At 40.8% G+C, this 27,876-nt stretch overlaps 1 protein-coding gene and 1 pseudogene across 1 annotated transcript in view; both read right to left on the bottom strand.

Annotated features, from left to right (window-relative positions):
* Positions 1–743: 743 nt before the first annotated feature.
* LOC127203308 (T-complex protein 1 subunit eta-like) lies at positions 744–23,804 on the bottom strand (annotated as a pseudogene).
* A 3,260-nt stretch (positions 23,805–27,064) lies between these two features.
* Positions 27,065–27,876, bottom strand: part of LOC127203972 (cytochrome P450 3A25) — a 29,746-nt gene continuing 28,934 nt past the window's right edge. The window contains exon 13 of the mRNA XM_051162915.1: positions 27,065–27,318. Coding sequence (XP_051018872.1) covers positions 27,223–27,318 — 96 coding nt within the window. The 3' untranslated portion in view covers positions 27,065–27,222. The remainder of the gene's footprint in view (positions 27,319–27,876) is intronic.

The raw sequence follows: 27,876 nt of genomic DNA, 5'->3' as shown, positions 1-27,876 counted from the left end.
AAGTCCAAGGCCTTGTGACTGCTCATGAGTACTCAACCAACTAATCTTGTAGTCCCAGGTCCTCAAGATATTTCTCTCTCTCTCTCTCTCTCTCTCTCTCTCTCTCTCTCTCTCTCTCTCTCTCTCTTTATATTTTTTCTTCCTTCCTTTCTTCTTTGCTCTATTTTTATTTTCTTTATTCTCGTTCAAGCAGGGTTTCTCTCTCCAGCCTTGCCCATTATGAAACTCATTCTGTAGTCCAGGCTGGCCTTGAACTTGAAGATCCACCTGCTTCTGTCTCCTGAATGCTGGAATTAAAGGCATGCTCCATTACTACCTGGCTTCAAGCCATTTTCGTAGACATCTTGTCTTTGAGCATGTGTGTATTTTCTGCACAAGAAGGTGTTCTGAGATCTTTTTGAAGATTCTCAGCCTCGAAATCTGTAATTTCTTGAAAAAAAAAAACCTGAAAAATTGTATTCATAAAATCTGGGTTGGATGCTAGGAGTGCTTAAATTATCACTGTTTCTTAGCTCTTTTAGAGATGTGGGAATATCTTCTTTTTCCTCCTCTCTCATTTTTATCTACCATATATTTAGAGAAATACAAATTTACACAGAAACATCCCATTCCACTCTGGTTTTCTAGAACTCTTCTCAGTCTTCTTCTATTCTGAATCTGACTTCATTTACCAAGACTGGGAAGCTGAGTTTCCATTATTATTGATATGACTAGTCATTTGCTCAACTCATTTTCATTGACGTTTATTCATTATACATAGTGTTGCAGCCAGCCAGGGTTCGACTGAAGCTCGGGAGGATATTCACCTGTATGAGGGACAAAAATACAAGACACGAAGAAGGAGAGCAAGTCTGAACATTGATCAAATTCTTAAATTTTATTTTTCAAGACGCAGCTTTTATAAGGCAGGAGACAGGGAAGCGTATTGCTATGGCAACCCAGCTGCAGGCTATCTCAAGGCACAGGGAATTCCAGGTGAGGTCATAACATTCTGCCACACTAAATATTTTGCTCTATCTTTATCTAGTCTAACTGATAAATCATAACAGGGTGGCTCCATCTTAATCTTATCTTTAGTCTAACTGCCGAACCACAACAGGGTCAGCTGGTTTCTGGTAAATGACAGACTGCTGGAGAAATAGAAACCTAAAGGTGCAGGTTCTGCCAAGATGGCTGAACATTGGCCATATGGCCTACTGTCCCCAACAACATAGTATTGGGATTCCTAGTTATATTTTCATGGAAGCAAATGATGTACTTTGATCAAATTCCCAATCATACCCTTATCTCTTCTCTCTCCTGTTAGTTCCCATATTTTTCCTAGACTTTTCATCTTCTTCTTTCATGATCAATTCTTTTTAGAAAACTTATTTTGTTTCTGGCCAGGGAAGCAGATCAATGCCTTTCTCAGCCAACATGAGAGGATATTTCTCCTGCAGCAAGTGGGAACAAGTACAGAGACCCACAGCTAGATATTGTGCAGAGTGTGAGAGACCTGGCCCTAAAGGGGATGTCTTTATCCAATCTCTCCCCTCAATTCTTAGGGAACCCTGAGGACAAGGAGGCTGGAAGAATGGAAGATGCCAAGAAAACAAGTTCCTCTAAATCTACAGGATTGATTACTATATGAATTCACAGAGACTGAGGCAGCATGCACAGAGGCTGCACCAAGTCTATTTTCTATGTATTATGGCTTTTAATTTAGTGTTTTTGTGGGAATCTTGTGGATGCAAATGAGGGGGTCTGATTCTTATGACTTCTCTTGGGCTCCTTTTCTTCTCTTTGTTTTGTCAAATTACAACGTGTTAGTTTTGTTTTAACTTTATGTTTACATTTTATTATTATTCCTTAGAAGTCTGTTTCCTTATCCCCTAGAAGCCTGCTTGTATTCTAATAAGAGAAAGAAAAGGAGTGAATTTGTATGTGAGGGGAAGTAGGAAGGAACAGGAAGAAATAGAGAAAGGAAAAACCAAAATCAGGATAAATTATGTGAGAATAAAATCTATTTTCTATTAAACCACGCGAACTGAAAATTCCTCATCCCTTAAAAATTCTTCTCTCTCTCTCTCCCTCCCTCCTTCTCTCTCTCCCTTCATCTCTTTTCCTGTGTGGGTCTTGCATGTTTGAACAGGTGCTGCAGAGGCCACAAGAAAGCATCAGATACTCTGGAGCTGGAATTACCAGAGGTTCCTCTACTCACAGAAGCACAACTTTCTTGTATACAGACACTCCTCAGGGATGGCTTTCATGCTGGCAGATTCACACACTCAGCCAGGCTGACAATATTAACAACCATAGACTCCAAAGAAGTGTAAGGAAACACGGATTTTCAGGAATGAGAGGGAGAGGAAAATAATGACAACAATAGTAACAAGAATATTAGCATCTCATTTGAGTTATATGAAAAATCCTTCAAAGGTGACAGACTTAAACTATGAAAACATTCTCAAACAATGTGTCAAATCAAATTGGGTCAACATCACCAAACTTTTAGAGTCAAGTAGGAATCCCAAATTGGCTCACATGACAAGTGACTATGGTGATTAGAAAGGATTAGCATCCTTTTGGTTGATTCAGTACATTTGCCACTAATGTACATAATGACAAGACATGTCATGCATAATTGAAAGATATTCTTATTTATGTTCTTAATATCATCAAATGTCAAAATAAAAATGATAGACAACTACTGTCGACACAATGGTTCCTATTTTCATTATATTATTGATAGAACTACAGAGAAATAGTTAGAAATCGTAATTGATTGAACTAGTTGGAATCAGTGTAGATGGTTTTATGAGGGTAAGAAGAGGAATCTCCATATCTACTATTGACTTAATAATTTCCTTTGAATCACACGATAGATGATATGTTGCATACACACTGATTATGCCAATGAAATTCTGACCTCTCAGTCATCAAGGAAAGCTGATTAAGCCAATATCATCTGAGTTTCGTTCTGAGGTAAATTAAAGTCTATGGTGTTGCATGACACATCCCCTTGGAAAATATAGCATGGCTCCTGACAGACATTTACACTCCAGTTATGGGTTCATCTCTTGACACAACTTTTAGGACAATGAATTTCTTATTTGTGTTTTATTCAGATATAGCTCAGGATGGAAGGACCTGAAAGTTCATATCACACTACAAATACAGTCTTTGTTTCTGGTTATTAAAATGTCAAGGGCCATTGTGCGGTTTGAATGAGAATGTGCCTCACAGATTTATGTTTGAACACTTGGTCCCCAGTGGATAGAACTATTTGGGAAAGATTAGTAGGTGTGGCTTTGTTGGAGGAGGTGTGTCACAGGGGGCAGACTTTGAGGTTTCAAAAGGCTAGTGCTGCTCACTCCCATCCTCTCTTTCCTGTGAGTTCTTGGCTGTTCTTGCCACCCTACCTTCACTCTACCATCATGGACTTCAACTTTCTGGAACCATAGTCCAATGAAACACTTCTTTAAAACAGGTTGCCTTGGTCATGATGTTTCATCACAGCAATATAAAAATAGCTAAGACAAACATTTTTAATTTTTGTATGCAAAGCTCTATTTTTTATTTTTACAATAAAAAGTTGAGCCAGGCATGGTGGCGCACGCCTGTAATCCCAGCACTCAAGAGGCAGGTGCAGGCGGATCGCTGTGAGTTCAAGGTCAGCCTGGTCTACAAATTGAGTCCAGGACAGCCAGGGTTACACAGAGAAACCCTGTATCAAACAAAACAAAACAAAACAAGTTGAAATATTACTTACTGAGGATTCTGCCTCACCTGTGTTTTCCCCCAAGACTGCAGAGTGAAGTTCTGCAGGACTCTGACAACGCTGAGTGTCATGCTGAAGAGGGCGAACTTCATGCCTTGGCAGTTCCTGGGTCCGTTCCCAAAGGGCATGCTTATACAAGGATCAATTCTGCTCTTGTTCTCCTCACTGAAACTGGAGCCACAGTAAGGATGAAAATGAGACAATGGAATATAAAGAGCCTAAGAGCCATGTGTTTGGAGTTCTTGTACCCACCAACGAGGATGGTGCAGTGTACATTTGTTAGTCAGCACTGAAAACATCGTTGAGGCCTGCTCCTTTTGGGTAGCATTACTATAGATAATTTTATTTCAATTCCACCAGCCCAATCACCTCAGCTTGCTGCTGGTATAAAAGGATCTCTATACAAGGTCAGGTTGACCCTAAACTATTTTTATGATCAGCATGTATGGCCTTATTAATCAGCCAAATTTCCCCCCAACTGTAAGACCAGCTGCCCCAACTGCCAGGCACACTTTCAAGGTTAGCTATAACTGCTTGTTAACAAAATAACTTAAGTCAAGGCTGATCACTCTCTTCTACCATCTGCCTCCGTATGAGCTAATTCCAGTTTTTACCCTTTAAATATACAACGAAACTTCCCCTCAAGGACAAGGTTCAGATCCCAAATTGGCTGCCTTCCTAAGCTCAGAAAATAAAACTTTTGTTTGGAACTTCTGTATCTGAATTGAGTTTTCTCGGCTTTCATCCTGAAGCCAAAATAACATACACATACAAACCATACTAAAAAGACCCAGTAGGTTCTATTTATATACTTATAATCATGTATGTGTAACAATAATAATTAATAAGCGACCATGCATTTGAGAGAGATTAGGGGCATGACAAGAATTGGAGAGGGAGGGGTGATATAATTTTATGATCTTTAAAGCTTCATGATCACTTGGATATTGGCTCTGTTAGAGATTTATTATATAACATCGAATGAATCAATTATCATTTGTGGCATGGCTTGGTCACTTGTGACACAGCTATCCCTCACAGGGTTGTTGATTGGATGATATCAGCTAATGTCAGCAAATTACTTAGGACAATAAACATAAGCAATCCTGTCTGATGCAAGCTTTTGCGTATAGTGTGTTTGTGGTTGTGTAGCTCTCTGCAGTCTGCACTTCTGGTTAAGCCACAGTGGTAGGTGAATGACTTTTGTACAATCCATCGTCTTTCTTAGTGTCCCGTTCTGCACTCAGGAGCTCTTGATTCCTGCTTGGGCTGGATGACTTGGGAGATCCTAAGTGATCACTGAGACTAGAGTAATGAGGAAGAAATGGGTTCCAGAAACTTCTAGATGTGGGGAGAATTCGAGAGAGGCATTATTGAAAAGATCTGATTATTGAGATGAGCAGGAGTTTGGATTTCTCAGTTCAGTTCTGCTCAATTTCTCTCTCACATGAATCGAGAGACAAATTTAAGAATTCCAGAGACCAGGCCTCTCTCCGAGCCCTGGAGTCAGAAATGCTTGCCAGCCAGGCCTATGGCTAGTCATTGGAACATGTGCCTGGTGCCAGCTTGGACTCTGGAACTTTCTGTGGATTTGCTGGGTGACCTGAGGTCAGATCCACTTGTTTTTCAGACTGTGCTAGAAGCCACAGATGCTGTTGTTTTTGCAGGCCACAGCTCCCTCTAAGCTCTGGGCGTACAGAAGCTGTCTGCCAGCCAGGCATGTGGCACTGGTTTTGGTGCACACCCTCGGTGCCTGCTTGTATCCCAAAGCTTTCTGTGGATTTTCTGGGTGACCTGAGGTCAGAATCACTTGTGTTCCAGACTGTGAGGTTTGATCTGTGCTTGAAGCCAGCACCATTCATTGTTATCCACCCCTAGGAGGTAAGCAGGCCTACAGGAGAAGCTCTGTGCTTGGTATATTTCTGTCTGCTCCCCAGGTGCATGGTATATCTAGATCACAAACAGGGAGCCAACAGACACAGTTGAACCCAATTGAAGTGAATAGGGTGTGGAACCAAAGCCCCTTCATCGACACCTAACCTCAAACTCTCTGATCACCAGAAACCACCAAACCTATTAACACCAGAAACATCTCAATGGGAAGAGGTCAGTATAGGAACACAAGCAACAATGCACAGGGGCATTTGATATCACCAGAAACCAACAGTCCTACCACCCATAACAAGCCCTGGAGACACTATCACACCTGATGCTCAAGAGAGGGATTTCAAATCTGAGGTTATGAAAATGATAGAGGGCTTAAAGGAGGAAAACAAACCCCTCAAACTAGAATAGGACTACACAAAGAAAGAGATGAAAGAATTGAACAAATTGCTTGAAGAAATTAGCAAAAGACAGGAAACTAAAAATCAAGCATGAAATGGAAATGAATAAAAGGATTCAAGGCATAAAAATGGAGATAGAAGCAATGAAGAAAACACAATTCAAGACTATTCTGGAAGTGGAAAGCCTAGGGAAGAGGACAGGAACTACAGACACAAGCATCACCAACAGAATACAAGAGATAGAAGACAGAATCTCAGGGGTAGAAGATATATGATTGAAGAAATCAACACAACAGTCAAAGAAAATGTCAAATCTAAAAAGCTCCTGACACAGAACATTCAAGAAGTCTGGGACACTATGAAAAGACCGAGCCTAAGAAAAATAGGAATAGAAGAAAAAGAAGACTCACAGCTGCAAGGTCCAGAAAATATTTTCAACAAAATCATAGAATAAAACTTCCCTAACCTAAAGAAAGAAATGCCCATAAATACACAAGAAGCCTAGAGGACTACAAATAGATTGGACCAGAAAAGAGAATCCTCCAACCACATAATAATCAAAAGACCAAATGTACAGAAAAAGAAAGAATACTAAAATCTGCAAGAGCAAATGGCTAAGTCATATATAAAGGCAAACCTATCAGAATTACACCTGATTTCTCAATAGAGATTATGAAAGCTTGGAGAGATATCAGGCAGACACTAAGAGACCACAAATGCTACTTCAGACTGCTATACCCAACAAACTTTTCAATCACAATAGATAGAGAAAACAAGATATTCTATGACAAAGCCAAGTTTAACCAGTACCTAACCATAAGTCCAACCCTACAGAAGATACTAGACGGAAAACTCCAGCCCAAGGAGGTTAACTCTCTCTCTTCCCCTCCCTCCCTCCCCCCCCTCTCTTCCAACACCAACATAAAAAAACCAGGAACTAAAAACCATGGGTCATTAATATCTCTCAACATCAATCAACTCCCCAATAAAAAGACACAGGCTAACAGAATGGATGCAAAAAGAGGACCCATCATTCTTCTGCATACGAGAAACATACCTCAACAACAAAGATAAACATTACCAGAGATAAAGGGCTGGAAAAAGGTATTCTAAGCAAATGGAGCCAAGAAACAAGCTGGAGTAGCCATTCTAGTATCTAATAAAATTCACTTTCAACTAAAACTAATCAAAAGAGATAGGGAAGGACCACACATGCCCTAAGTGCAGGAACACCCACATTCATGAAAAAAAAAATTTCCAAAGCTTAAATCACACACCAAAGGCCACACATTAATAGTGGGAGACTTCAACACTACACTCTTACCAATAGATAGGCCATTGAGGAAGAAACTAAATGGAGAAATAATGAAACTAATAGACATCATGAATCAAATGGAACTAACTAACTGTTTTATATATATACATAACTTTTCACCCAAACACAAAAGAATTCACCTTCCTTTCAGCACCGCATAGAACCTCTCCAAAATTGATCATATACTTGGGCACAAAGCAAATCTCAACAGACACGAAAAGATCAAAATAACCTCTTGCATCTTATCAGACCACCATGGATGAAAGCTGGAACTCAATAACAACAGAAAGACTACAACCTCATGGAAACTGAACAGCTCTCTACTCAGTGACTTCTGGGTAAGGGATGAAATAAAAAAGAAAGAAATTAAAATATTCCTAGAATTTAATGAAAAGGAAGGCACAACATACCCAAACTTATGGGACACAATGAAAGCAGTGTTAAGAGGAAAGTTCATAGCACTAAATGCCTTTATAAAGACATTGGAGAGATCCCACACTGGCAGTTTAACAACACACCTGAAATCTCTAGAACAAAAAGATGCAGAGTCACCAAAGAGGAGAAGATGGCTAGAAATCATCAAACTCAGGGATGAAATCAATAAATTAGAAACAAAGAGAACAATTTAAAGAATCAACAAAACCAAGAGCTGGTTTTTGAAAAAATCAACAAGATAGACAAATCCTTAGCCAAACTAACTAAAAGGCAAAGGGAAGAGTATTCAAATTGCCTAAATCAGAAATGAAAAGGGAGACATAACTGCAGGCACTGAGGAAACCCAAAGAATCATTAGGTCCTACTTCAAAAGCCTATATGCCACAAAATTTGAAAATCTAAATGAAATGGACAATTTTCTTGATAGCTACCAGTTACCAAAACTGAGTCAAGAACAGGAAAACAAACTAAATAGTCCTATATTTCCTAAGTAAATAGAGGAAGTTATCAAGTCTCCCAACCACAAAAATCCCAGGGCCAGATGAATTCTGTGCAGAATTTTACTAGACCTTCAAAGAAGAGCTAATACCGTTTTTTTGAACTATTCCACAAAATAGAAACAGAGAGAACATTACCAAACTCATTCTATGAGGCCACAGTCACCTCGATTACCTAAACCACAGAAAGACTCAACAATGAAATGGAATTTAAGACCAATTTTTCTTATGAACACTGATACAAAAATACTCAATAAAATACTTGCAAACCAAATACAAGAATACATCAAAAATAACATTCACCATAATCAAGTGGGTTTCATTCCAGGCATTCAGGGAAGGTTCAAAATACAGAAATCCATCAATGTAATTTATCATATAGGCGAACTGAAAGAAAAAACTACTTTATCTTCTCCTTAGATGCTGAAAAGGCCTTTGACAAAATCCAATACCTATTGATGTCTACAGTCCTGGAGAGAGCAGCGACACATTGCACACACCTAAACACAATAAAGGCAACACACAGCAACCCTACAGCCAACATTAAACTAAATGGAAAAAAACTTAAATCAATTCCACTGATATCAGGGACAAGACAAGGCTGTCCACTCTTTCCCGTATCTCTTCAATGTAGTACTTGAAGTCCTAGCTAGAGCAATAAGACAACTAAAAAATATAAAAATTGGAAAAGAAGTCAAATTATCACTATTCCTGGATGATATGATAGCATACATAAGTGACCCTAAATTTTTTTTTTTTTACCAAGGAGCTCCTACAGCTGATAAACACCTTCAATATTGTGGTTGGATACAAAATCAACTCAAAATATATCAATAGCCTTTCTGTATACAAATGGCAAATGGGACGAGAAAGAAAGGAGGAAAATGACACCCTTCACAATAGCCATAAATAATATAAAGAATCTTGGTGTACCTCACACCAAACAAGAGAAACACTTATATGAAAAAACTTCAAGTCTCTAAAGAAAGAAATTGAAGAAGCTATCATAAGATGAAAAGATCTCCCATGCTCATGGATCAGGAGAATCAACATAGTAAAAATGGCCCATCAAAATCCTACAGAATTCTTTTTTTTTTTTTTTTTTTTTTTTTTTTTTTTACTTTTCGAGATAGTTTCTCTGTGTAGCCTTGGCTATCCTGGACTCACTTTGTAGACCAGGCTGGCCTCAAACTCACAGCAATCCGCCTGTCTCTGCTTCCTGAGTGCTGAGATAAAAGGCATGCGCCACCATGCCCGGCCTCCTACAGAATTCTTTATAGACCTTGAAAGAACAATTAATTCTCAATTTCATATGGAAAAACAAAAAACCCAGAATAGCTAAAACAATCCTGTACAATAAAAGATCCTCTTGAATCTCCAGCCTGGATCTCAAGCTGTACTATAGAGCAACAGTAATAAAAGTGCATGGCACTAGCATAGAAATCAGATGGTTGATCAATGGAATCGAATCAAAGACCCAGAAATAAACCCACACACCTATGGACACTTGATTTCTGACAAAGAAGACAAATCCATACAATGGAAAAAAGATAGCATCTTCAACATATGGTGCTGGTCTAACTGGATGTCTACACGTAGAAGAATGCAAGTAAATTCATATTTATCACCCTGCACAAAACTAAAGTCCAAGTGGATTAAAGGCCTCAACTTAAAACCTGACACACTAAATCTGTTAGAAGAAAAAGTTGGTATGAGCCTTGAACTCATTGGCACAGGAGACAACTTCCTGAACAGAACACCAACAGCCCAGGCCTTAAGGTCAACAATTAATCATGGGACCTCAGGAGGCTGAGAAGCTTCTGTGAGGCAAAGGAAACAGCCAACAGAACAAAACAACAACCTACAGGCTAGGAGAAGATCTTCACCAACCCTACATCTTACAAAGGGCTAATATCCAAAATATATAAAGAGCTCACGAAATTAAATGCCACCACACCAAATAATCCAATTAAAAAATGGAGTACAGAGCTAAACAGAATTCTCAACAGTGAGAAACACTTTTTATAAAAATTATTTTATTAATTTATTCATATTACATCTCAATGGTTATCCCCTCCCTTGTATCCTCCCATTCCTCCCTCTCTCCCATTTTCCCCTTACTCCCCTCCCCTATGACTGTGACTGAGGGGGACTTCCTCCCCCTGTGTATGCGCATAGGGTATCAAGTCTCTTCTTGGTAACCTGCTGTCCTCCCTCTGAGTGCCACCAAGCCTCCCCCTCCAGGGGACATGGTCAAATATCCTCTTGAATGTTTGCTTTTTACTTTCCTTCTGCGGTTGTTGTTGGTTTACTCATCGCTCCTCAATATTTTTCTTCCGTTATTTTAGATACCTCTGAAACTAGGCACACAGCCACTTATTCAACCAAGAAAACCTATTGTTCTAAAGATTATGCCATGGGATGCAAGCCTAAGTGGACTGTGAATTTCCCATAATGAGTTCTGCTGTGTTCTTTGGAAAGATGGTGCTAAAGAACGTTGAACTTGGAGATCCAAGATGGCGGTGAGCAGTGTGGACCGTGTTTGGAGGCTCCAGTGAACAATTCAGGGAATTGCACAGATTTCTGAGCCAGGAACACTGGGGTCCCCACACCACGGCAGCGGGAGTGCTCCACGGTTTGGAGGGACCAGTGTGGAGGACCTGCGTGCCCCTGCACATGGGAGGAGCGTGGATTTTCTCAGAACGGAGCAGCAGCAACAGAGGCAGCGGCGGCGGCGGCACCAGCGTCAGCAGCGGCGGTGGCTGAGGTTTGCAGCTCAGAGCCTTCCGGTGGAGGCGATTGGTGTGGTGGCCGGCGGGAGTTGCTGCGGGAGAGGGGACTCTGGGCAGGATTTGGGTCGCGTGGTGCCTTGGGACCCAGACTGGACTCGGTGGACAGTTTGGCCCCAGAGTCCCGGGTTCTGTCTCAGCTCAGCAAGCAATTCTGCCCAAGGCACTAACTCAGCGCAGCCACAGCTCCCCTGCTGTGGCGCAGGCTGGGCGGAGCGCTCAGTTCCACCCTAGGCACCAGCTCAGCGCAGCTGCAGCTTCACTGCTGTGGTGCAGGCTGGGCGGAGCGCTCAGTTCCACCAGCAGTGCTGGCTCAGTGCAGCCGCAGTTCTCCTGCTGTGACGCAGGCTGGGCAGAGCACTCAGTTCCACCGGCTCTAAGACTCTGGTTGGACAGTGTGCAGTTTGAATCCAGAATTCCTGGCTGAGATTGGTGGTCAGTTTGGGCCCTGAGTCAATAACTGACCACAGCACGCACTTTGGGCCAAAAGCCCCTAGCTGAGCTTGGTGCACAGTCCCAGCCCAAAAATTCTGGCTGGACCCTGTGTGCATTTTGGGCCCAGAATCCCTAGCTGAGCTCGGCAGACGGTTCAGGCCCTGAGAATCAAGCTGAGTTCGGCCTGTGGTTCGGGCCCAGTGTTCCTGGCTGGACTTGGCAGGGGACACAGAAGGCTGTGGATACCTTGGCCTAACCCAACGTGCATTCAGAGACCCAGAACGATTGCAGGACCCACAGCACAGGGGAGCTGAGGAACACTGGCTGTGAGAGTCTAAAACAACAGGGCTAACCTCCTAACATCCACACCAGTGAAGCATTAGAGCTCCCAGCCTAGGGAAATCATGAGAAAACAAGTGAATATATCATCAGACTCCCTCCATCCAACTCTGGAAGCTACCCAACAAAAACAAAGACAGCAAGATGTCTAAAGGACAGCGTAAAAGCATATGCAAGAAACCCAAAACAACATGGAGTCTCCAGTTTCCAGCTATCCCAAAGAAAACAACCCAGAGAACTCAAATACAACGGAAATACAAGAAAATGACCTCAAATCCTTAGTAATGAGGATGATAATGGAGGAAACAAATAAAATTCGCTATCAAATGCAGGAAGATGCAGCCAAACAGGTGAGAGACATAAAAGAAACACATAGAGTGGAACTGGAAAAATTGCAGGAAAATGCAAACAACCAGATGAAAGAAATAAGTAAAACGGTTCAAGCTCTGAAGACCTATAAAGAGGCAATGGAAGAAACTCAGGAATATACAAACAATCAGATGAAAGAAATCAAAAAAATCAGTTCAAGATCTGAAAATGAAAATGGAGTCAATGATAAACACACAGACAAAAGAAAAATGAGAATGTGAGACCTCAGAGAAGAAGGTGAGCAACACAGGCGAGCTTTTCTAACAGAATCCAAGAGATGGAAGAACGAATCTCAGGTCTAGAAGATCTTGAAGCAACCATTAAAGAAAATGCCAAATCTGGAAAACTCCTGACACAAAACATTCAAGAAATTAAGGACACCATGAAAAGAAGAAATCTGAGGATAATAGGCATTGAAGAAAGAGAAGATATCAGACTCCAAGGCCCAGAAACTATTCTCAACAAAATCATAGAAGAAAATTTCCCCAATCTAAAGAAAGAGATGCCTATAAACATACAAGAGGCCTGTAGAACACCAAATAGAATTGACCAGAAAAGAAAAACTGCCCATCACATAATAATCAAAACACAAAACATACAGAACAAAGAAAAAATATTAAAAGCTGCAAGGGAAAAGGACCAAATAACATTTAATGGCAAACCTATCAGAATTACACCCGACTTCTCAGCAGAGACCATAAAAGCCAGAAGGGCCTGGACAGAGATCCTGCAAACCCTAAGAGACCACAGACGCCAGACCAGACTACTTTACCCAGCAAAACTATCAATAACCATTGATGGAGAAAACAAAATATTCCATGACAAAAACAAATTCAAACAGTACCTATCCACAAATCCAGCTTTACAGAAGGTACTAGAATGAAAACTCCATCCCAAAGGGTCAAGCTACAACCAAAACTACTCAGGAAATAGATAACTATCCCATGGCAAATACACAACTACACAAACACTCGACTGGAAACAACATCAAAATTAAGACTCTTAACAGTCACTGATCATTAATATCTCTCAACATCAATGGTCTCAATTCTCCAATAAAAAGACACAGACTAACTGAATGGGTGCATAAACAAGATCCAACATTCTTCAGCATTCAAGAAACACATCTCACCCATAATGATAGGCATTACCTCAGGATAAAAGGTTGGAAAAAATATTCCAAGCAAATGGTCACAAGAAGCAAGCAGGCGTAGCCATTTAATATCAAACAAAATAGACTTTCAACCAAAATTAATCAAAAGGGATGAGGAAGGACACTTCGTACTCATCAAAGGTAAAGTCAACCAAGATGACATCACAATTCTGAACATCTATGCTCCCAATACAATGACACCCACATTTGTAAAAGATCTGCTAAAAAAGCTTAAACCACACATCGATCTCCACACAATAATAGTGGGAGACTTCAACACCCACTCTCACTGAAGGATAAGTCATTGAAACAGAAACTAAGCCGAGAAATAACATCATTAACCAATGCCATGGGTCAAATGGATCTAACATATCTATAGCACCTTTCACCCAAACAAGAAAGAATATACCTTCTTCTCTGCACCCCATGGAACCTTCTCCAAAATTGATCACATCATAGGTCACAAAGCAAGTCTCAATAGATACAAGAGGATTGAAATAATACCTTGTATCCTATCAGATCACCATGCTCTTAGGCTGTAACTCAACAACAACAGAAATAATAAAAAGCCTACACGTACGTGGAAACTCAACAACTCTCTGCTAAATGACACCTGGGTCAGGGCAGAAATAAAGAAAGAAATCAAGGCGTTTCTGAAATTCAATGAAAAGGAAGGAACAACATACCCAAATTTGTGGGATACATTGAAAGCAGTGCTAAGAGGAAAATTCATAGCACTAAGTGCCTTTAAAAAGAAATCGGAAACATCGCACATAAGCATCTTAATGACACAACTGGAAGCCCTAGAAAAAAAAGAAACAGAAACACCCAAAAGGAGTAGACGTCTGGAAATAATCAAACTCAGGGCTGAAATTAACAAATTAGAAACTAAGAAAACAGTCCAAAGAATCAACAAAACCAAGAGCTGGTTCTTTGAGAAAACCAACAAGATAGACAGACCATTAGCCAAACTAACTAAAAGGCAGAGAGACAGTATTGAAATCAACAAAATCAGAAATGAAAAAGGAGACATAACAACAGACACTGAAGAAATACAAAGAATCATAAGATCCTACTTTGAAGGCATATATGCCACAAAATTTGAAAATCTAAGGGAAATGGATGATCTTCTTGATCAATTTCACTTGCCAAAGTTGAGTGAAGAACAGATAAACAAGCTAAATACTCCTATTTCCCCTACAGAAATAGAAGCAATCATTGATAGTCTCCCAACCAAAAAAAGCCCAGGGCCAGATGGTTTCAGTGCAGAATTCTACCAGACCTTCAAGGGCGAGCTAATACCGGTACTATTCAAGCTACTCCAAAAGATAGAAATGGATGGAAAATTACCAGATTCATTCTATGAGGCCATAGTCTCATTGATATCTAAACCTCACAAAGACTCAACAAAGAAAGAGAATTTCAGACCAATTTCTCTTATGAACATCGATGCAAAAATACTAAATAAAATACTTGCAAAATGAATACAAGAACACATCAAAGATATCATTCATCATGACCAAGTAGGCTTCATTCCAGGCATGCAGGCATGGTTTAATATACAGAAATCCATCAGTGTAATCCACCATATAAACAAACTGAAGAGAAAAAACCATATGATCATCTTTTTAGATGCAGAGAAAGCATTTGATAAAATCCAACACCCATTCATGTTTAAAGTTTTAGAGAGATCGGGGATACAAGGCACTTTCCTCAACATAATAAAGGCTATATACAGCAAGCCAATAGCCAAAATCAAAGTCAATGGTGAGATACTCAAGGAAATTCCTCTAAAATTGGGAACAAGGCAAGGCTGCCCACTCTCTCCATATCTTTTCAAAATAGTACTCGAAGTTCTAGCCAGAGCAATAAGATGACAAAAGAAGATCAAGAGTATCCAAATGGGAAAGGAGGAAGTCAAATTATCCCTATTTGCAGATGATATGATAGTATACATAAGTGACCCTCAAAATTCCACCAGAGAACTCCTACAGCTGATTAACACTTCTGCAAATTAGCTGGATACAAAATTAACTCAAAAAAGTCTGTAGCCTTCCTATACACAAATGACAAACTTGCAGAGGAAGAAATTAGAAAAACCACAACCTTCACATTAGCCACAAACAATATAAAATATTTAGGAGTTACTCTAACTACACAAGTGAAGGACTTGTTTGAAAAAAATTTCAAAACTCTGAAGAAAGAGATTGAAGATGACCTGAGAAGATGGAATGATCTTCCTTGCTCATGGATCAGGAGAATTAACATAGTAAAACTGGCCATCCTACCAAAAGCAATCTACAGATTTAATGCAATCCTATCAAAATACCTAAACAAATTTTTTTTCTAAACAAATTTTTAAAGACATTGAAAGTTCAATTCTGAACTTCATATGGAAAAACAAAAAACCCAGAATAGCTAAAACAGTCTTGTAGAATAAAAGGTGCTCCAGAGGAATCTCCATACCTGATCTCAAACCATACTATAAAGCAATAGTAATTAAAACAGCATGGTACTGGCACAGCAACAGGCTGGTTGATCAGTGGAATCGAATTGAAGACCCAGATATGAATCCACACACATATGGTCACTTGATTTTTGACAAAGAAGCCAAATCCATTCAATGGAAAAAGGATAGCATCTTCAACAAATGGTGCTGGTCTAACTGGAGGTATATATGTAAAAAAATGCAACTGGACCCATATTTTTCACCTTGAACAAAACTCAAATCCAAGTGGATTAAAGACTTCCACATAAAACCAGAGACACTAAGTCACTTAGAAGAAAAAGTGGGGAAGAGCCTGGAACATATTGGCACAGGAGACAACTTCCTGAACAGAACACCAACAGCCCAGGCCTTAATGTCAACAATTAATAAATGGGACCTCATGAGGCTGAGAAGCTTCTGTAAGGCAGGAGACACTGTCAAGAGAACAAAGCGACAGCCTACAGACTGGGAAAAGATCTTCACCAACCCTACATCTGACAAAGGTCTAATATCAAAAATATATAAAGAACTCAAGAAATTAAGCACCACCAAACCAAATAACTCAATTGAGAAATGGGGTTTGGAACTTAACAGAGAATTCTCAACAGAGGAATATCAAATGGCTGAGAAACACTTAAAGAAATGCTCAACCTCCTTAGTCACCAGAGAAATGCAAATCAAAACAACTCTGAGATTCCATCTTACACCCATCAGAATGGCTATGATCAAAAATTCAAGTGACACCACATGCTGGCAAGGATGTGGAGAAAGAGGAACACTCCTTCATTGATGGTGGGAATGCAAACTAGTACAGCCGCTTTGGAAATCTATCTGGTGCTTTCTCAGAAAACTGGGAATAGGGCTTCCTCAAGACCCAGCTATTCCACTCCTTGGAATATACCCAGAAGATGCTCCAGCACACAACAAGAAGATTTGCTCAACCATGTTCATAGCAGCCTTATTCATAATAGCCAGAACGTGGAAACAGCCTAAGTGTCCATCAGTAGAAGAATGGATAAAGAAACTGTGGTACATATACACTATGGAATACTACTCAGCTATTAAAAACAAGGAATTCCCAAAATTTGTGGATAAATGGATTGAGCTAGAAATGATCATAATGAGTGAGTTAACCCAGAAGCAGAAAGACTCAAATGGTATATACTCACTTATATCTGCATACTAGCCCAAGGGGCATGTCCCACGAAAGCCTTCACTTACCAGGAAACTGGAACAGAGGGGAGGACATCCTATTGGGACTCTAGATGAGAGAAGCATGGGAAAATAGCAAAGTAGAAGGATCCAGAGGGTCCTAGAAACCTACAAGTAGAACATTATGATAGGCAGATTTGGGCCCAGAGGTCCCGCTCAAACTATGGCACCAGCCAAGGACAATACAGACAGTAAACTTTAAACCCCTACCCAGATCTAGCCAACGGTCAGAACATTCTCCACAGTTGAGTGGAGAGTGGGATATGACTTTCTCACATACTCTGGTGCCTCACATTTGACCACGTCCCCTGGAGGGGGAGACCTGGTGGCACTCAGAGGAAGGACAGCAGGTTACCAAGAAGAGACTTGATACCCTATGAGCATATACAGGGGGAGGTAATCATCCCCCTCAGGAACAGTCATAGGGGAGGGGAATAAGGGAAAAATGGGAGGGAGGGAAGAATGGGAGGATACAAGGGATGGGATAAACATTGAGATGTAACAAGAATAAATAAATTTAAAAAAGAATATTGAACTTTTAAATTTACACCATGAATAAAACCCACGTGAAAATGGGGCTTAATTGACTGAACCTGATGGATGGTTAAGAATACAGCACGTTTATTGAGATTACTCAGTGTTTTACAGAGCACCATCTAATGTATAGGAGATGATCTAGCAGTGACGGAATACGGAATTCACCTTCTCTGGTCCTCATGGAGCCATCCTCATGCACGTTTGATTGGCTCCACAAGTTTCTTTTGAACTCTTTTTAGAGTAACCATACCGCTGTGATCTGCTCGATACTTTTTTTTTTTTTTGATGAAAATGTAAACTATCATGACAACTCTGACAGTAAAACTTGTATCAAGTATTTTAGTTACAGTATTCTATAATAAATGCTATGCTAAAAATATAAACATCTCTTGATTTTGAAAGTGTTTCTATATTCATTGAAAGCTTCATATAATATATTTTGATCTTATTAATTTCTTTCCTTTAACTTTTCCCAGATTATCCTCCACCTCCTTTCCCATGTTTCAAAAACAAAACAAAACAAAACAAAGGAAAACTACAAAATCCAGTTTGTGTTGGACAGCTATTTCCTGTGTGTGAGGACTTCCCTGGAGTGTAGTTGATATACCCAGTGTCACTCCGTTGAAGAAAACTGACTTTTCCTCTTTCAGGAGCTATAAACTGACAATATCTCCTTGGGTAGGGGTGGGGCTTTGAGCTCTTCCCTCCTAGGATTTTGCCTGGTTTGGGCTTGAGCAGATGTTACGAATTTGACACAGTCTCTGTGAGTTCATATGTGCATCTGCCATGTTGTGTCTAGAAAATGCTGTTTCCTTGAAGTCATCCACTACCTCTGGCTGTTACAATCTTTCTGCTTTCTATTCCACATAGATGCCTGGGCATCGAGGGGTGAGTTATAATATAGACATCCTAGTTAGAGCAGAGCATTCCAATGTATCTTACTCTCCTCATGTTGAAAAGTTGTAGGTTTTCTTGTTAACTCCTGCCTACTGTGTGAAGAAGCTTCTCTGATGAGTGTTGGCTGATGGACCAGTTTATGGATGTAGCGGTACATCATTAGAAATCTTCTTATTGCTACGTTCATTTACTAGACTAATAGTATTAGGGTTTTTTCCCCCCTAATGTCCATGATTTATCTATTCTCAGTTTCGTGGTTTATTTGACCGTATCAAGCAATTGTTCCATCCTATGCAGTGGGCCTGAAATCCAATTTAAAAAGTGGTTGGTTACTCCCATAGCATTTGTACCATGGTTGCACCAGTGGGTGCATCGTTCGGGCAGGTCATTATTGTAGCTTATGTAGTTCACAGCTGGGTGAAACCGATGATTGCTTTTGTCATCCAGAATTGTGTATAGCACCTTCCAGTACTGTGGACATTACCCAGTGACATGTGTTTATATATATTAAGAGGGAAGACATAAATCTGAGTAAAGAAAAATCAGAAACAAAAAAAATTTAAAACTGTAATTAAAAACTTAATTCTTTAATAACCTCATATGTGTCCATAATATATTTTGCTCATAATACATCCCTTACTCTCCCTTCAAATTTCTTTGATTTCCCACCCAAATGCTCCTCCCAACTTCATATCTTCTGTTTAAAACCAGCTTTAGTCTAATTAGTGCTGCATGTATACTGCATATGTGTGGAGGCATCCATTGGAGCAGAGGCAACTGTTTGGGCTACACCCCTTGAGAAAATCTACTCTGTCTCCCTCTTCTAGCAGTGACTGACTGTCATGCACTCCTGAGCCATGTGTTGGGAATCATGTGACCTGCCATCACCTCCATGGTGGAATGTTGACTGGCTTAATACTGCATAGGTCTTGTGCAGGTAACCAGAGCTTCTGTAACTTTGTAAGTGTAATGGTCTTGTCATGTTTAAAGACAGCAAGACACTAAATATTTTTAGCCTTCATAGTCATTGGTTGTGCGGATCTGGTTTTGCTCTGATCTTGATTATTAGTGCAGGGCAGAGCTAACATTTGATGGCTTTTCCTGTTGCTTGGACTATATTCATTAATTTTTTGCCATTGGCTTTGTGTGTTGTATGCTTGTGTATGTATTTATGTGCTCAAAAATGTGTGCACGGGTGTGGAAGCCAGAGGTTAATGTCAGGGTGCCTTCTTCAATTACTTTACAGTTTATTATTAGTATTTCAAATTACATTTTAGTGTGTGTGTGCACAGGCACAGGTACCACAGTGCCTGTGTTGAAGTCATAAGACAGCTTGCAGGAGTTGGCTCCTTCTACCATATGGGTCCTCGGTACCGAACCAAGGTTGTAAATCTTGGCAGCTCGCACCTTTACTCACTGGGCCATTTTTCTGGAATCCCTATTTACTTTTTGAAACAGGGACTCTCAGTGAACTTGGACCTGACTGATTAAGAAAGACTATACGTCCAGCAAACTCTAAGGATATCCCTGTCTTTGCCTCCCTACCACTAGGATTTCTGAAATACACCACCTTTTCTGGCTTTTTATGTAGTATGTAGTTGATGGAGATCTGATGTCAAGTGTTCAAGCTGAACCATTTCTCCAGCCCCAAAAATATTTAAAAAATGAAAATTATAAACCACTGGTTACTTCATTACTAGTTTTGGTTATCATAGCAGTTCCTGGTATTTCCATAAGGTAGATAACAGTTTTTTTTTTTTTTTTTGGACACATTGTCTCATGTTCTTCAAACTTGCTATGAGAGTGACCTGGGAGTTTGGAAATTCCTGCCTCTACCTCTCAAGTGCTGGGGTTACAGGCATGCATCACTACACCTGATTTACACTGGACTGGGCATGGAAGTCCAGGACTTGTGGCTGCTGTATCAATTAAGCTGCCGTCTCAGGCCCTCCAGACATTTTCTCCTTTTCTTTCTTCTTTTCTTCTTCTTACTTTTTATTTTTCAAGCAGGGTTTCTGTGTAGCCCTGTTTGTTGTGGAACTTATTCTGTAGACCAGGCTGGCCTTGAACTCAGAGATCAACTTGCCTCTCCCTCCCAAGTGCTGGCCTTAAAGGCTTGTGCCACTACCTCCCTCTTCAAGACATTTTTATACACATCTTGTCTTTAAACATGTGCGTATTTTCGGGCACAAAAAGGTGTTCTGGGCTCCTCTTGGTCTTTCCCAGCCTTGAAATCTGTCATTTCTCAAAAGAAATCTGAAGAATTGATGTTTATAAACCAGAGTTTGTACACTAGGAGTGTTCATTGCTTTTAAAATATCACTGTTCCTGTCCATTGGGTAGATCAGAGTAGGGATTCAATGTTTATTACTTGTATTGTCCTTGGTTAATGCAATAGTTTGAGCAGACCCCCCCCCCCCCCGGGCCTCGATCCATCCATCATGATGTTCTTTTTGTAGGTTTCTAGGATTCTCTGGATCCTTCTATTTCCCCATCTCCTATATTTCTCTTACCGAGAGTCTCAGTAAGATGTCCTCACATCTATCCCAATCTCCTGGTAAGTGAAGACTTTCATGGGATATGCTTTTTGGACTAGTGTCCAGATATAAGTGAGTATATACCATGTGAGTCTTTCTGCTTCTGGGTTAACTCACTCAGTATGATCATTTCTAGTCCCATCTATTTGTCACAAATTTCAGGATTTCCTTGTTTTTAATAGCTGAGTAGTATTCCATAGTGTAAATGTACCACAGTTTCTTTATCCATTCTTCAACTGAGGGGCATTTAGGTTGTTTCCAGGTTCTGGCTATTATGAATAAGGCTGCTATGAACACGGTTGAGCTTATGTCCTTGTTGTGTGGTGGAGCATTTTCTGGGTATATTCCAAGGAGTGGAATAGCTGGGTCTTAAGGAAGCCCTATTCCCAGTTTTCTGAGAAAGCACCAGATAGATTTCCAAAGCGGTTGTACTAGTGTGCATTCCCACCATCAATGAAGGAGTGTTCCTCTTTCTCCACATCCTCACCAGCATGTGGTGTCACTTGAATTTTTGATCTTAGCCATTCTGATGGGTGTAAGATGGAATCTCAGAGTTGTTTTGATTTGCATTTCTCTGGTGACTAAAGACGTTGAGCATTTCTTTAAGTGTTTCTCAGCCATTCGATATTCCTCTGTTGAGAATTCTCTGTTTAGTCCTGAGCCCCATTTCTCAATTGGGTTATTTGGTTTGGTGGTGTTTAATTTCTTGAGTTCTTTATATATTTTTGATATTAGACCTTTGTCAGATGTAGGGTTGGTGGAAGATATTTTCCCAGTCTATAGGCTGTTGCTTTGTTCTGTTGACAGTGTCTTCCGCCTTACAGGAGCTTCTCAGTTATGTGGAGAGCAGGAACTGACTCTGACATGAACTCTGGTGCCCCATATTTGACTCCCCTTGGTGGGGAGGCCTGATGTTACTCAGAGAAAGAATAATCAGAGTACCAAGATGAGACTTGATAGCCCATGACCATATAGTGGGGGAGGAGGTTCCCCTCGGTCTTAGACTTAGGAGAGGGGAATAGGGTAAAAGCGGGAGGGAGAGAGGAATGGGAGGATACAAGTGATGGGATATCAATCGAGTTGTAATCTGAATAAATTAATTAAATAAAAAATAAAAATAAAAAATAAAAAAATCACTGTTTCTTAACTATTTTAAAGATGTAGGAATGTCTTTCTTTTAATTCCTCCTCTCTCATTTTTATCTACCATCTGTTTAGGGAAATACAAATGTACCAAACCAGCCCATTCCACACCAGCTTCCTGACATTCTTTTCAGTTTACTTCTGTTCTGACTCCGTTTACTAAGACTGAGAAACTTGGCTTTCATTATTCTTTTTTAAAAAAATATTTTTTATTAATTTATTCATATTACATCTAAATTGTTATCGCTTTCATTACTCTTGATATCCTGAGTAATTTGGTCAATCCATTTTAATGGCATTTATTCATTATACATTTTTCTAGTAACATATAATGTTCTTTGATTACATTTCCGACCACACCCTCCTCTCTTCTCCCTCCTGTTAGCCCCCATTTATCTCCTAGACCCTTAATCTTCTACTTTTATGATCACTTTTTTTTTTACCAAATAACTTTTAATTTTTATTTAAATAACCTCCAGGGAGAACATAGTAGACCGAGCAATCATTTCCTCACCTCCAATTCACCTCATTAGGGAGGTGTGCAGACTGCCTCTTCATGGAGGCAGCCTTACCTCGGCCCCATCCAGCTGCTGGGGGGAGCATCTGCAGTGGAGCGGGGGTTCCTGACTTTAGCTCCAGACTGATGAATCTTTTCTAACTTGTCATAGGGAATGCTCTACTAGGCATCAACAATCGCCTGGTAATCCTCCACTGTGTGGACTCTGATTTCAGCATCATCTTCCTCTGCTTTCAGCTCAAGCTCAACATTTAAGAGGGCAGACTTGGGGTTCTTAAACTTATTGGGCTGCATTTCAAAGGCAGCATAAGAGAAAGTCTTCTTGAACCAGCCACCAGCCACCAGCCACCAGCCACCAGCCACCAGCCAGTAGCCACCAGCCACCAGCCACCAGCCACCAGCCACCAGCCACCAGCCACCAGCCACCAGCACCAGCCACCAGCCACCAGCCACCAGCCACCAGCTGAGACTCCTCTAGGGCTCCACCCTGCATCTTCTTGATGCCAATCATCTTAAGCTGCAGCAACTCGTCAAGCATCATCACAGCACCAACCACCGTCTTGGCGAAGAAGGCCTTCTGCGGGGAGGTCGGCTTGGAGCTCAGGGCTGTCGTTGCGCACTTCTCCAGCATCTTCCTCTTCCTCTGTTCCACTTCATCTTGCTTCTTCATGGCCACAGCAATCTCTTTGATTTTGTTAACAGCCAACTGGGTGGCTGTGCAGAAAGCTCGGATGATGACCTGAGGACGTAAACCTTCCTCCACGTAGGGCTTCATCTGCTTCAGCAACTCCACAGCCAGCAGGGTCACCGAGGTGGTGCCATCGCCAACCTCAGGGTCTTGGGATTTGGCAACGTCTGCTAAAGTCTTTGCTGCAGGATGGACAACGTCAAGGAGTTCCAGAATTGTGGCTCCATTATTAGGAATTGTTGCTTTGCCTTGGCCATCCACAGTAAGTTTGTCCATGTCATGGGGACCTGGGGTGGTTCTTAACAGCCTCAGCAATCACCTGGCAGGCACTGGTGTTACTCACAAGCTCAGTGATGCCTTGGGAGCTGGCAGTCCCCTCTCTCAACAGGATAACTGATGTGGGCATCATCTTGGAAGTGGCTTCCAGGACCCCTAACTCATCTGGTCTCTGCCTCGGAGCCACCCCATGATCAATTCTTTTTAGAATAGTTATTTTCCCTGGGTGGGGAAGCTCATCAGTGCCTTGTTTAGCCATCATCAGAGAAACTTTTTTCCTGCAGCAGGTGGGAAACGAATACAGAGAGCCAAAGCCAGACATTATACAGAGTGTGAGAGACTCAGCCCTAAAAAGGACATCTCCATCAAATGTCTTTCCTCAGCTCTCAGTGAACCCCAAGGAAGAAAAAGCAGAAGGTATGTAAGATGACAGGAAAACAAGGCCATCTAAATCTATAAGATTGATGCGTATCTGAACTCACAGAGACTGAAGCAGTACAGAGCGTGTCTGCACAAGGTCCTCTCTCTATATATTATGGCTTCTAATTTAATGTTTTCTAGGATTCCCCAGTGTACAAATGAGTGGGTATGATTCTTGTGACTTCTTGTGGGCTCTTTTTCTTGTTTGTTTTGTCCAATTCCAACGTGTTAGATTTTGTTTTTAACTTTATATTATATTTTATTATTATCCCTTGGAAGTCTGTTTGTTTTCTTATACCTTAGAATCCTGTTTGTTTTCTAATAAAAGACAAAAAGAAGTAGGTCTATGTGTGCAAAGAGGTAGGAAGGAACTGGGGGAAATAGAGGGAGAAGAAACCAAAGTCAGGATAAATTATGTGAGAATAAAATCTACTTTCAATTAAAAAAAATCTCCCCAATAAAAAATGCTCATCATTTCAAATATTATCTTACTTTAATGTGTGTGTGTGTGTATGTGTGTGTGTGTGTGTGTGTATTTCAGTGTGAGTTTTCTGTGTATTAACAGGTGCTTGTAAAGGCCTAAAAACCAGGTATTCTGGAGCTGGAATTTGCAGGGGTCCCTCTACTCACTGAAGCACAAGTTTCTTGTGTAAGGACACTTCTCAGGGGAGGTTTTTTTTAGCTGACTTGGACTCTCCAACTCAGCCAGGCTGCCTTCCATGTAGACATCCTCCTTAAACTATTTAGTCTTATCTGGTGTGAGAATGTCTCCCTGTCTTACCGCAATATGTTTTGTCCTTCATGGGCGTCACATGTTGGTTTCAGACTAAATGACTAATGAAGGGAGTGGGAGCGTGGAAACTGAAATGCAAGAACCCAGAAAAACTTCTGGTACCAGATAAGGCTGGAACACTGTAATCTTTGTTGCCCAAACTGTTGACCAGTTGGCCTTTAAAGAAATAGATTATTTGGGAATCTCATATAATGCATCCCAATTGTGCTCACTTCCCAGTCCTTCCATGCCTACCCCATCTCCCCTAAAACCCCTTACCTCCAAAAGAGAAGAAAGGTAAGGCCCCCCAAAACCATGTTCATTTTGTGCTGTTCATATTCTCACTGAAGCCTGCTCAAATTCCTAGTGGAGTGAGTTTTCTACTCTTGTACCTGCACTAGAAGCCATCCCATCAACTGAGGAGAGCCTTTCAGCTGCCATGGGCAGGGACAACTCTCCACCCATGCCATTGCTTTCAACCTGCAGGCCACTGAGGGACAGGGCCAACTCTCTTGTGCCTAAGGACATCAACATGGCCCCCTGGTCATATCAGGATCCCTGATCTACTCATGGCCCTCAATGGCTGCATGGACGATGGGCTTCACCACGCCCTCAGGTGGCTACACATTCCACTCACATCAGCATGACCCCTGAGATGACAAAGCCCAAGGGCATCACCAAGGCATCCGTCAGTTGCACAGACTGAATATGTCCACATGGATCTCAAGCTTTATTGAAGCCTGGGACAGAAGCATGGACTACAGACACTAACATGGCATATGGTGGTATCATGGACTACAGTCCAAATTAAGGGGGTCCAATCCAAAAATATGAACCTTTCCTCATCTCAAGCCCTTGTTGTTGCCCAGAGCCGGGAGGGGGGGTCCTCCAACCTGATGACATATTCAGGGGCCAAGCCTTCATCAGCATAAGCCCCAGGCTCCTGTACATCACTCCACTGACTCTAGTGCAATATTACAGCATGTGGGCCACACCCATCTCTCTTACCTGTCATTGCCTTCATATCTTCAGCTCTGCCTTTCTCCATAGTGCACACACTTTTCCATTTTAAAATCTTTCCCACCTCTCCACCACATATTTGTTTATTGTGGTGGCACCTGCAGTTAAGTCCGGGAGCGTGGGTGTCTTCTGCCACACCACGCCGTGAGGCTGGTGTGGCCCGTGTTCCGTCAGCAGTTTTTATTTTATGTTCACTGTGGTAGGACACTGAGCAGCTCAGTTTGGAGTCTGCTCCTGTTTCTTCTCCTGTTACTGTGATAGATACCCCGACAAAAGCAACTTCAGGGAGAAAGAGGTTGCTCTGGCTCACACTGCGAGTGGAGAGTATGTCATGGGAGGGGAGCTGAGGTCCCGGGCTTGAAGATGGTCACATGGCATCCACCGTCAAGAGACAGAGAATGTTCTTAGCTCAGTTTGTCTATTTATAATGTCCTGTATCCCATATGGCACCATCTTTAGTAGGTAGGCCTTTACACCTTAATCAATGCCATAAAAATCCCTAACAGGCATGCCTGGAGGCCACCTCACTCCCATGTGATTCTACATTCTCTAAAGTGGGCAATACTCACGACCATAGACCCCAAAGAAGTGCAAGGAAATAGGGATTTCAAGAAACGTGAGAGGAGGAGAAGAAGATATTGATAGATCAAGGCTAATCACAAGAATATAGGTATTTTGTTTGGGTTATATTAAATAGCCTTCAAAAATGACAGAATTACACTATGAATACATTTCTCAAACAATGTATCAAATCAAAATGGTCGACCTCACTAAACTTTTATAGTCAAGTGGGGATCCCAAACTGGCTCACACAACAACTGACTATGGTGATCAGTAAGGGTTAGTGTCTTGGTTTATTGACACAGTGTTTTCGCTATTAGTGTATATGCTGACAAAAATACATGACACATTTTTGAAACATTTACTTATTTATATTATTAATATAATAAAAATTTACAAAGAAAAATTTTGATATACATTTACTAACAGTCAACGTAGTGGTTCCTATTTCCATTAAAAAATATTGATAGAACAATAGAGAAACAGTTACTACAGTCAGAATTCAGAATTGATGGAATTAATTTGAATCAATAGTCATGAGAATCAGACAATGAATCTCCATATCTAATAATGACTTAATAATTTCCTTTGCACAACACAATAGATGAAATGTTACACAGACACTGAGCATAGTCAATGACTTTCTAAATACCCAGTCATCAAGGAAATATGATTGAGTTCATATAATCTGGGTTTCATTCTAGGGTAAATTAAATTCTTTGGTGTACCCTGACACAGCCCCCTTGAAAAAAAATATAGCATGGCTCCTGACGAGAATTCATGCTCCAGTTATGGGCTTATCTCTTGACGTAACCTTCAGAATGATGGGGTTTTCCGGTTGGAAAATCGGTTGCCTGCTTAATTTCAGGGGTATCTGCAGCAGTTGAACAATTGCAATGAGAAACAATGAGTGAACCACCAGCAATTACAGAAGCAAAGAGAACAGATAAATTAAGGGCTGTAATGCTTTATACATATAAATACACTGTATATCAGTATCATATATCCTGAGTTCTAGAAATTCCTACATATTCACTGAGATTGATAGCGAAAGCACTTATCTGTCTTTGTCCAGGAAAGAATTAGTTGAGCACATATTGTGTGTACAGAGCCAGGAAAAAAGCTATGTTAGGTTGTGTTCTTTAGTGACTTAAATTTTAAGTAAAATGTCCCAGTGCCCGTATTTGAAACTTCAAATCCCACTTCATGTAACAATATGTCACATCAGTGGTTCTCAACTTTGGTTGTGCAGGAACATTAACATACATCTTTAAAGCCATGTTCTGAGTATTTGATATGAGCAGACATTGTGGACATCTAAGGCTCTTTAGGAGTTCTAAAGCACAGCTAATGATTGGGAGCCCCTGACATCTGGAAACTTTTCTTAAGTCCTCGTGATGCCCACCACTCACACACCATGATAAGGTGGTTA

Source organism: Acomys russatus, chromosome 19, assembly GCF_903995435.1.
Source record: "Acomys russatus chromosome 19, mAcoRus1.1, whole genome shotgun sequence".
In the NCBI taxonomy this organism is placed as follows: Eukaryota; Metazoa; Chordata; class Mammalia; order Rodentia; family Muridae; genus Acomys; species Acomys russatus.
Note: the sequence above shows the minus strand (reverse complement) of the source record. Positions and strands in the feature narration are given on the sequence as shown.